The 11,329-nt window shown below is 37.6% G+C and overlaps 1 protein-coding gene across 1 annotated transcript; it reads left to right on the top strand.

Moving 5' to 3' along the window:
- The first annotated feature begins 881 nt into the window (after positions 1-881).
- Positions 882-11,113, top strand: LOC127754801 (uncharacterized). The gene is made up of 21 exons (XM_052280389.1): positions 882-1,182; positions 1,310-1,395; positions 2,885-2,962; positions 3,072-3,203; positions 3,490-3,540; positions 3,634-3,774; positions 3,859-3,981; positions 4,094-4,171; positions 4,553-4,642; positions 4,725-4,844; positions 5,041-5,124; positions 5,754-5,849; positions 5,940-6,128; positions 6,809-6,884; positions 7,684-7,787; positions 7,885-8,144; positions 9,177-9,263; positions 9,361-9,588; positions 10,441-10,519; positions 10,591-10,654; positions 10,729-11,113. Exons 1-21 carry the CDS (start codon positions 1,101-1,103, stop codon positions 10,836-10,838), a joined length of 2,358 nt encoding a protein of 785 aa, XP_052136349.1. The 5' UTR covers positions 882-1,100; the 3' UTR covers positions 10,839-11,113.
- Positions 11,114-11,329: the final 216 nt, after the last annotated feature.

Here is an 11,329-nt window from a genome sequence, read left to right on the forward strand (position 1 = left end):
GATAGATAGATAGATAGGTAAAGATTATGACGGAAATGTTATGTTCTTTTTTGGAAGGCATATTTTTTGCCTTTCTTATTATTTTTCTTGTTTTTTCGCCTTTTTATCTTTTTGGATATAGTTTTTTTCACAGCCTTTTTTCAGTCTTTATTTTTTTCGGACGGCCTTTTTTTTTTGCTTTTTTTACGTATTTTGCTTTTTTTTATTTTTTTTATTGTTGCATACAAATCGGATCTTATTTTTGCATTTTTAATTTTTTTTACGAACGACTTTTTTTTCCAAGGGAATCGGACTTTTCTTTTGGGGACCTTTTTCGCTCTTTTTTTCTTTTTTTTACGGACATTTTTTCACCCCTTTTACGCCAAGGGGCAAAAAAAAAACCCCAAAATACAGATAAAACCAAAATTCTGATACAGAAACATATTTAATTAAAATCGATTCTAACACGGATGTGTCGTAACAAATTTCTAGACAAAAACACCTTGAATTTTTATAATTGGTATATAGATATAGATAGATACATTCTAATGCCATATAAACGCCACGTAGGACAAAGACCCGGTCAAGACCACCACATAGGCGCCACATCAGTTAAAACCATCTTCAAAATCACCGAGGGACATAGTTTGCACCGGTTTTAATAGTTAGAGGAGTCGATATACCGGTTTTGTGGTCGGAGGACATGAATCATACTCAGGAGATAGTTGAGGGAGTCGAAGTATACGTTTTCTTTCTGGGTTATACGTAGAGTGGGTTGGGCTTTCTTCCTCAAAATGTTGGTCCATCAAGCAATCCGTCAAGTGGGCCGAAACAAAGTGAAGCTACGGGTTGCACTAAACCCTAAAATCCTCTCTCTCTCTCTCTCCCCCTTGTACCGACCAGCAATCCGCGCACGCGCAGCCGCCTCCCTTTGTTCGCGCCCACTTCCAGCCAGGCCACCGCCGCCGCCGCCGACCGAAGCAGCCGACGGCGACCACCGCCGCGGCGAGGGATCGGTGCGTAAGCTCGGCGGCGGGCCGCTCCGCACGCGGGAGGGAGCGCCGTAGCCGCCCTTCCCCCCACCCTCTACACCCCCTCGCCGGCGGCGAACACGACGCGCGATGGGAGGCGCGCGCGCGCAGGTGAACAAGCCGCACAAGACACGCTTCGCCTCCAAGGCGTCGCGCCACGCGCACAAGATCGGTACGGCGCCCATGGCGGTCTCCCCTTCTCCTTCTCCTCCTCGTCCTCCTACCGCCCCCGGCAATCCCATTCCTCTTCTTCGTTGCCTTACGCTGATGGATGGCGGCGTCTTTTTGTTGTTCGGCAGATAAGGTCAGGACCGGGAAGCCGGAGGGCAGCCACCGCGCCGCCGTCAAGGGGGCCCGCGCCGCGCGCGTCCAGCGGAGCAAGGCGGTGAGGCTTCAGCTCTCGCAGTGCATCGCACCTTTACTTTTGTGCTTGGTTATTAGCTAGAGTATGTGCTTGACTGATTGTGACTTTTGGGTAGATGTCAAAGCTGGCTAATTCCGATTCGGGTGGCTGTATGGAGCTATTTTTTTTTCTTCTGATGTTTATTTTGTGAAGCACAAAGCATATTGATAAGACCAGCAGCCAATTAATACAAATGTTTATTAAAATTGTTAAGTACTCCAAGAAATAAGACATGTTTCCAATAAATCAATAATAATACCTGCCACATGATAGGGAACACATCTGACAGCCAGTATACTCAGTCTCAGAGTGAATGGCAATTAATCTTTGACAGTGCAGACTAAAATGATATCTGAAAAATAGATGGCTAGTGGACCGTCCAAACTTCAGCTTACACAGCTGAACTTCAACCTTCAGCTTGTACAGCTTATAGCATTCCCATAAAATTTTAGAAGACCAACAGTGCACCTGTGTGTTGCATCTGAAGTTGATTTTCATTATACTGGAGTGTAACAACATATAAACTTTTCTAACAAGAAATGAGCTTTTGCTATTTTAGTTCTTGTGTTATGATAGGTGGACAAGGGACATGGATATCTTCATTACAACACGAACTCAAGTAGTTTACAAAGTAAAAACAGGAATTTGTACTTCTTTTTTTTGCTTATCCTGGTTCACTGTCCTCAGTGTTGTTAGTTGTAAGGTCCTTCAGCATGTTCAACCATTCATCTACTGAAGCATTGTTGACTGTTGGGTAGCAAGCCTCATAGGCTGGTGTCAGAGGCCAATGGTGCAAAGATCTATTTTAACAGCATCTTGATTATTTGTGAAGATAGAAACATGATAATTTTCCAGAACTAGACTGACACAAGACAGGAAGTGGCCTGCAACGCAAGGAGGGATCCAGCAAGGCTGGGCTTTTTGTATGATCAGTGATGTATCCTAATGTTTATTTTGAACAAAACTATCACTTCCTTCTTTATGTTAGATGGCAGATTGATCTCTGCATATTCTCTATTCATCCAGATTCTTGGAAAATTTGTTATTACAGTAATAGTTTGCTAGATGCAGAGATCTTGAAAGTGTTTCTTCTGGTTGGCTTGAAGAAACCATTGTTTTGCACTATTTTTTTTATTATTATGGTAAATTCATTCAACATATAGTTAGTTATTCTTTCTGTATTTCTTTGATTCATCTCCTTTCATGCTAGACAGTAAAGTGGAAAGTATTGCAAATTGCCGTGCAGCCACTATGTTCCTTTGTCCTAGTTATGATGGCTCCAAAGCATGTCTTCCAACTGTCATCCAATTTATTTGTTCTTTAATTCATTTTCTCTGTTTTGATCTCTGCTCTTGGATTACATATACTGATATGGTCGCTGAGCATTATGTTTTGATTTGTTAAGAGCTCTTGTTTTTTCTAGCCTCATCAGTTTTTTCTTGTTTACTGTAATGGTTTTGCTTGGTTGCAGATCCGTGATCAGAAACGTGCTGCTTTGCTGAAGGAGAAGCGCTCTTCCGTTGGATCTTCGAGTGCGCCCCGTGTCGTTGTTAGTATTTATGAACTTAGCTCTTGTTGTCCTACTTTGATTGTCACTTTTGTTGTTTCCTACAGTCAGATGATAGACATTTCCTTGGGGTAACTGATGATTATTGCAGGTTCTTTTTGGCCTTTCCTCGTCGGCAAATGTCAGATCACTTGCCAAAGACCTTTTAACCATTGCTTCTGGTGATGAAGAGAAACCAACTTCTTCCACTGTTGCTTCTCCTACATATAAACTTCGAACCACGGTTAGTTTAATTTAAATACAGTTGTACCACACGTACCTGTAGGCAGGACACACTATTTAGTAATATCTCTATTTTCACGTTCACCAAAAAATTATGACCATTGTATCATCTCTCTGATGTGCATGTGTTGAACTATAGATAGGTCTTTGAACCATTGTATCAGCACTTGGTCTCATGTTTTAGTTGTTCTTTATATATATTGCTGTTAATTTCTTAATTTCCATTCATTGAATCTGCACACGACATGAATGATAACATTGCTTTTATATTCATATGGTTCTTGAAGGTACTTGAAGCACCTTATGGTGATCTTACATCATGCATGGAACTGGCAAAGGTTCATTCAATCAAAATCAATTTGTCATAATTGTTTTTGTTGAAGTTTCTTGCCTCTAATCTGGATCTTGCAAACTATATCTTTCCTACATAGGTTGCTGATTTGCTAGCATTTGTACTATCAGCAAATTCATTATACGATTGTGATTCGAGCAGTCCAATTGATGATTTTGGATCACAATGCTTGTCTGTTTTTCGGGCCATGGGCTTACCTAGTACAGCTGTTTTCATTCGAGTAAGTTCCCATCATAAGCATTTGTCATGCCAGACATTGTATAATTGTTATCAACTTCCATCTTTTAACATTGGCACTTGTCAGGATCTTCCATCAGAAAACAAAAGTAGGCAGGAATTGAAGAAAACAGCTATTTCTTTTGTTTCTCCAGAGCTACCTGAGGATTGCAAGTTCTATGCAGCTGACACAAAGGATGATTTGCACAAGGTTTTCTTTGGAACCATATATTATTAAATAATGAAATGATATTTATATTTTTCTTCACCTTTTCTATCCTTCCAATGCTGTAATGTAATTATTTATGCTTAAATCTTTTCAGTTCATGTGGCTTTTCAAGGAGCAGCACCTTTCATGTCCACATTGGAGAAACCAGAGGCCTTATGTTATGTCTGAGGAGGTTTGAATGATTTGATACTCTATCTCTCTTTTTTGAGTGTTGACAGCTGTATCTTGGTGTAGAATATTTGGCCCAAAATCACATCCATGTTTCCCATTTTGAAAATTTGTCTGTGCAGTATGCTTGACAATTAAGACTGGTTCTGCTAAAATTAAAATAATATGTGAACTTTTCCTAGGTGTGTTAAATCTTTGACAAGGCATATGCGATATTGTGAGCACATGCATCACATCACCTTAGGTTTCCATGTAATGATATATTAAGTTGGCTTTGAACCTACATTATTCAGTGCTAGTGGTGATTATTCACAAGTTACAAGTCATGTTGGCTTTGCCTTTTCTTTCAGTTTAAAACTGATTGACATAAGATGTTTGTTTTCAGGCCTGCATAAAACCTGATGACAGTTCAGGGCTGTGCACATTGCTTGTGTCTGGATATTTACGCGCCCACAATCTTTCTGTCAACCAGCTTGTAGGTGATCTATGTTTTTATTTCTAGTGAGCTATTTTATGATTTTCTGTTCCTATTTTCTAACACCTTTGCCACTCAAAAGGTCCATCTGTCAGGTGTTGGTGATTTTCAGTTGGGTCAAATTGATATCCTCAAGGATCCTTTTCCTATTAATGAGAGGAAAAACTCCAATGCCATGGATTCTGAAGATAGTGGTATTCAGGTTGTTATACATCATAAATTCACTTTTACAAACTGAATTATACTGTTCACAACTACATTAGAATGATCTGATGCAAGTAATGCTATTTAGTATCATAATAAGCATAATAATCAATGACTAAGTTATCTTTTACATGTTCAGTTTCATTTATTTTGATAACACCTTTTAAACTTCTCATTATTTGGCCCTTTTTCAGATTGTTGATACCTTTGTTCCAGACCCTTCAAGTCAAGAGCCTTTGCTTGTTGAAAACACCCCAGATCCACTTGAAGGGGAGCAGGTGATCTTTCTCCCATTTGGCTTAATGATGTGATGTTGACAAGCCATTGTTTTGAGTTCTGTCGTATCAAAACCTTTTGGTATTGAAGGGAAAATACAAGGGGTCTATCTATTACTTCATATAGTCCTACTCTTAGAAAGTTGGTTTAGTGCACAGTTTCTATAATAGCACATTGACTTTTAAAAAGTTTCATCATTGTTACTGTGAAGCATCTTAGTGTTGGTTTGACAAAAAAAAAATGTTGGTAATATTCTTGATGTCACGACTTACTATTTTTATTTTCAATGTGTTGTCATCTGTTGTTCTGTGTTATTTTCTTCTCTTAGATGAAGTCAGAAGTTTGTTTGCTTTTAACATACTTATTAAGCTCTGTATCTTTCTTAAAAATACAACATATGTCATCAGATAGAATAGACTCGCTTAGCTTAATGGAAACCTTTGCTGTCAATCTCTTTCTTTTGGCTCAGATTGCATTCATTATTTGTCATATTTTACTGAACCAAACATTATGTTTCCTATGTTTGTTTCATCCTATCAAATCTTATTTGCTCTCTTGTGAATTAGTGAAATTAAATTATATCAATATATCTATATTTGAGAATAAGTTCTCTTTTGTATTATTATCTTAGACTTGGCCGACAGAAGCTGAGATGGAAGAAGCCTATTTGAACAACAAACAGAGAAAGCTAAAAAGAAAGCTTCCTCGAGGCACTTCAGAATACCAGGTTCACAATGCTTATCAAGATTATATTACCTATTGCTTACTTTTTTTAATAATTACTTATTGAAAAATTCTCCTCAAATGCTATTGTCAGGCTGCTTGGATTGTGGATGATACAGATGATGAAGATGGTGATTCTGAGAACGACAACCAGGATGGTGCTGGAATGGTTATAGATGAGCAAGATCACTCAGACAATGGAGGTGATGGTTCAGATATGGATGTGGTATCTCACTTTACGGAGAAATTTGATGAAGAAACAATTGGGGGTACCGAGATGGCAGTGAGTTCCCTTATTCCTTCAATCTGATACATTATAAAGCATTTGCTTTCAAAGAACTTATTAGTGGGCAAAACAGAGAAATTATAGCTGCAGTCTATCATTTTTATATTTTGATTTTTCTTGCGCTAGTGTGTAGTTGTACTAGTTAAAAGACACCTAAATGACTGCTATTATGCATAAAAAGAATCATGTACATTTCTATTTTGTTGGGAACTGAACATGTTCATTAATGTTTTTGCTATAGGGAAAACTGAACACTTACAATGTTTTCACATCTAATACTAGTAACTTAGCTTTCTATACTACATAACATTGGCAATTCATTCATCTTGGACCTTCCCACACTATATATTCGGATTCACTAAGGCTAACTTGGAATTTATAAAAAAATGTGGAAAAAGTATTCTGCAATGAAGGTGTTTCAGGAGTAGTACACAAAAATGCAATGTAGAGTGAGGCGTCAGATTGACAACATTCACCACCACTGCCTTCTCTTAGAGTAGTGAGATAGCAGATATGCCTTTTGTGCAATGTTTATAAATTCGTAGGGCATGCTTATTTATCCAATGTCGAATTCTTCTTCTCTTTCTGTATAATCTGGTTTTCTTCTTCTAGCATGAGATGAATATGCATGCTTTAATCTGTCTCAACTTTAAGCAAGGTCCATTGTACATTGGCAGGACGATGAAAATTTGACCAAAGAGCAGATAGAGGCAGAGATTAAGAAAATAAAAGAAGCTAACGCTGAAGACGAAGGTATGGGTGCCAATAATCACGGATGTAACTCGTCCAAAAAGTGCAATATATTGAAATACAACCTGTTCCTGATTTTTTTTCTTAATTCTTAATTGCTGGCTGTTGCCAGTATTTTCTGTAAATAATGGTGAAATCCTGATAACACATGCCATGGAATCTTGGTACCTTTTGAGTTTCATGTTTTATCAATTCTGCAAAAACATGCCATGGAATCTTGGTGGTAGCCTCTGGCTGTTGCCAGTATTTCCTGTAAATAATGGTGAAATCCTGATAACACATGCCATGGAATCTTGGTACCTTTTGAGTTTCATGTTTTATCAATTCTGCAAAATGACATTGATGTCATCATAGCTACTAGAAATTTTGTTGTTTCACTTCAATAATCTTTTATAGAAATACACATACCTTGTTTTTAAATTTCATTACAATATGCATTCTTTGATGTAACACTTCACACATTGTTGATTTCCTCTAACTGCACAGAAACCTTATATGTGGGGGGCTAACCTCTAGCTGACTTTTGTGACCCACCTGTCAGTGGAAAAATTAGTGGTTTTAGTAAGTGTGCTGAGTATTTGTTATGGTTTTGACAAGTATCTGTAGTTTTTTTAAACTTTACTGAGAAGAACGTAAATGCAAACTATTTATTTATGGAATATACCTTACAAATTAGAAATGCTCAAATGCTTCATTTTCTAATCAATAGCTATTCAGTGGACATATTATGATTTTACTATAGGGTACATTTGCATTATTTGATTTTCAAAGAATCATATTCAATTGTCATTTAATGTTTCAGAATTTCCCGATGAGGTGGAGACACCCTTAGATGTCCCAGCAAAAAGGCGATTTGCAAAATACAGAGGGCTAAAGTCATTTAGGACATCATCCTGGGATCCAAAGGTAAGTGTGATTGAATTATCTTTAGCTGCTGCAGTTTGACCTTATGAATTTCACGTGTCATTTATTATGGTTCTTTTTCTTCATTTTGTTTCTGTAGGAATCACTGCCACAGGATTATGCAAGAATATTTGCATTCGATAACTTTACAAGAACACAAAAGCATGTTCTTGCTAAAATGGCAGAGCGAGATGAAGGAACCTTGAAGGATTGTGCTCAAAGAGGATCATTTGTGAGGCTCCATCTGAAAAATGTTCCTACTGAGATTGCCTCAAAACTTGTTCATCCATCAAGGAGATTGCCTGTGGTTGTTTCTGGTCTTCTTCAACATGAGTCAAAAATATCGGTTCTCCATTTCAGGTATTCACCTACCCATTGCACTCAACAAATTCGTGTGATCTAGTTTTAGGCTGTGGTGTCATTTCCACTACTAAATTGTGATGTACTCCTCCGTCCCAAAATATAGTAACCTAGTACTAGATTAGACATGGACCCGCCAAGATTCATAGTATTAGGATATATCTAATCCAGTCCTAGGTTGCTATATTTTGGGACAGATGGAGTAGTTGATGATATTTGGCCAACTTTTAGCATGTGTTGTTTCTTTACTGTATATCAGTAATAAGATTTCTTATGCTCTGTGATTCATGCCAAATTGGCAATCATTGAGAGCTGCATTTCCTTTCTCATCCCTGGTAGATCATATATGGACTATAGGTGGAGGGTGAAGAACCTGAGACTGCATGAGATTAATCTTCAATACTTAATTCCAAAAGACTAGCCGAAAATCTCTTATGGGCTTGCACTTAACAATCCAATCTGATAGATAATAATCATTCTAATCAAATCCTATGTCTAAGGAAACCTCCTTCCCCAAATCTGGCCATGGTCTTGTGTGCCTTAGGCACCACCTTGGCTGTCTATGCCCCTTCCTTGGCCTCAGTGGACCTTGGCCTTTGGCCCAATTCCCATTACAATAGGCTGACATTATTTTGGTGCAGTTCAATGCAGATACATTTGACGGTGTTGCCACCCAGAATGGTACAAAATTAGTTTTTTTTTCTAAAAAAAGAATTTTTCATGCCGTGGTATTCCAAACCATGACATCAGCAAAGTCTGTAAAATGCATCTGTAATCAGTAATTTTAAAATCTATTTTTATATATTTGTAGAACAGACACAACTGTTATGCATGAAAGCAGTTTTCAAGAATTGTGCATCTTATTTTTATTTGTCCATTATTCCAATCTATATCTATATTTAAAAGTGTATTGATGCTCAAAGTTCTGAAAGATGACTTGACTATGTCCAGAGTATTTCTTTTTTTTGACTAAAAGGAGTAATAATATAATGCTATCATGTGATCATTCATTACATTTCCTTTTTGCTGCAGCATAAAGAAACATGACTCCTATGAAGCTCCTATCAAATCAAAGGACTCCTTAATTTTCAATGTTGGGTTCCGGCAGTTTACTGCTAGGTAGGTAGTGGAAGCTCAGTCATGCTAATGCAGAAAAAACAGATGCTCGTCTTTTCATTGAGAAATGTCTCATTGGTTATTTATGATACTATCATAGGCCATTGTTTTCAACTGACAACATCAATTGCAATAAGCATAAGATGGAGAGGTTTCTACATCATGGGCGGTTTTCTGTTGCCTCTGTATATGCTCCAATTTGCTTTCCTCCACTCCCTCTTATTGTTCTAAAGAGCAGAGATGGGGAGCAGCCTGCCATTGCTGCTGTTGGTTCACTGAAAAGTGTGGATCCGGACCGGATTATTCTTAAGAAAATTGTTTTGACTGGGTAAGTTTCGAATTATCCTTTAATAGGCAAACAGTTCTGCAATTTTCATTTTGCCTTTTTGGTCCAATAAATTTATGTTGATGTGCTCTATCGATATTTTCTAGGAAATAAATACTGTTGGTGGATAAAAATTTCTTATAATAATGTTCACACAATCTATCTTGTTATTTGGAAGAAAATATGACAATACTGTTTGCATCGAAAAAGTTCTGTATAACATCCAATCACAGTCTTCAAATAGGTGCTATAACATCCCATCATGTATAGTCTTCAAAAGTTGTTTCGTTATTCGAAGGAATAATATAATACTGTTTGCAACAAAATGTTTGTTGTCTTACAGCTGTTTGCCAGTTGTTTGTGTTGGTGAATTAATGAAAAGAGAGAACTTAGGATTGAGGACAAGTGCTTGTGCTCTGTAAGGTGGTATTTGTTGTTCTGACTTGGCAGATTTGCCAAAGTGGGGGAGTGGGGATTTCTACAACAATTTGTGCCAGTTTGATTTCTCTTTTTTCTGGTTCTGACAGAGATTATATAATATCTAGGAAAACAAAATATCAACTACTCAGGATTTCCAATCAAAATCTGTACAAATTTAGCTATTGATATTTATGATTAACATACAAAAATCATTGGTGTAGATTTGTCTTGAAAAATTCTTTTGCAATATTATGATTTTAGAATGTTCTATATTTATATGTAATTGAAGTTAGTTCTCAAAGTTGTGTTATGAAGATAATGTTGATGCTTAAAGTGTCGATTGTTTGAGTGTTATTCTACTACATTATTTGAGAAAGAGGAAAAGATTAGTCCTTTCTTATGCCGGTCATGTTTCTGACTTCACATCTCATGCAGTTATCCTCAACGGGTCTCAAAACTGAAAGCAGTAGTGCGATACATGTTCCACAATCCTGAAGATGTCAAGTGGTTTAAGGCAAGTGTTTTACAGCTAATTCATACACTGCTCCATATATATTCAACGTCAATAACACCATTGTTTTGCAGCCTGTAGAGTTGTGGACGAAACATGGTCGACGTGGCCGAATCAAGGAGACTGTTGGCACTCATGGTACGTTTGCTAGACCCATTTCGACATGTCTGATACATCGCTGATCCTTCACTCACCGTGCTCTTGCTTAACAGGTGCTATGAAATGCATATTCAATAGCAGCGTCCAGCAGCATGATACCGTGTGCATGAGCCTTTACAAACGCGCTTACCCCAAATGGCCAGAACAGCTCTACCAGATATGATCATATGAGGGTCATGGATATGTGCTTGCACGTTGGCATGTACGTCTCAAAGTTTTGACAGATTGAGCTCATCGATGTGCTTCCTGATGCAGCTCATATATGTATACTAGTGCTAGCAGAAAAAGAAACCTCATGTCAACAACGACATGTAGTTAGCTGTATTCTGTATGTTAACATTTGTTTTACGTTAACAGCTATGATTTTTGATTTTTGCTGATTTTCGGCGTGCTTTCATCCGCATTTGTGATTGATTGAGCCGGTAATTCAAGCTGCAATGTTACAAGATATCGTGTTAAATGTTACAGGTGCAATCAGGAGCTCACCTGTAATCCATGCCCATGGGTGGTGGTTAAAGAGAAACCTTATATGGCATTATATGTTAAATTGCTTCCTAAAAGTTGGCATTGTAGTCGATTTCCTTAATACTCCCTCATTTACTAAATGTTTGACGCCGTTGATTTTCTAAACATATTTGACCGTTCGTTTTATTT

Source organism: Oryza glaberrima, chromosome 11 (genome assembly GCF_000147395.1).
Source record: "Oryza glaberrima chromosome 11, OglaRS2, whole genome shotgun sequence".
Taxonomy (NCBI): domain Eukaryota; kingdom Viridiplantae; phylum Streptophyta; class Magnoliopsida; order Poales; family Poaceae; genus Oryza; species Oryza glaberrima.

Coding starts and splice junctions, on each gene's coding strand:
- LOC127754801 (XM_052280389.1), top strand. CDS start 1,101: ATGGGAGGCGCGCGCGCGCAGGTGAACAAGCCGCACAAGACACGCTTC. Junction 3,204..3,489: donor CATATAAACTTCGAACCACG/GTTAGTTTAATT, acceptor TGGTTCTTGAAG/GTACTTGAAGCACCTTATGG. Junction 10,655..10,728: donor GGAGACTGTTGGCACTCATG/GTACGTTTGCTA, acceptor CTTGCTTAACAG/GTGCTATGAAATGCATATTC.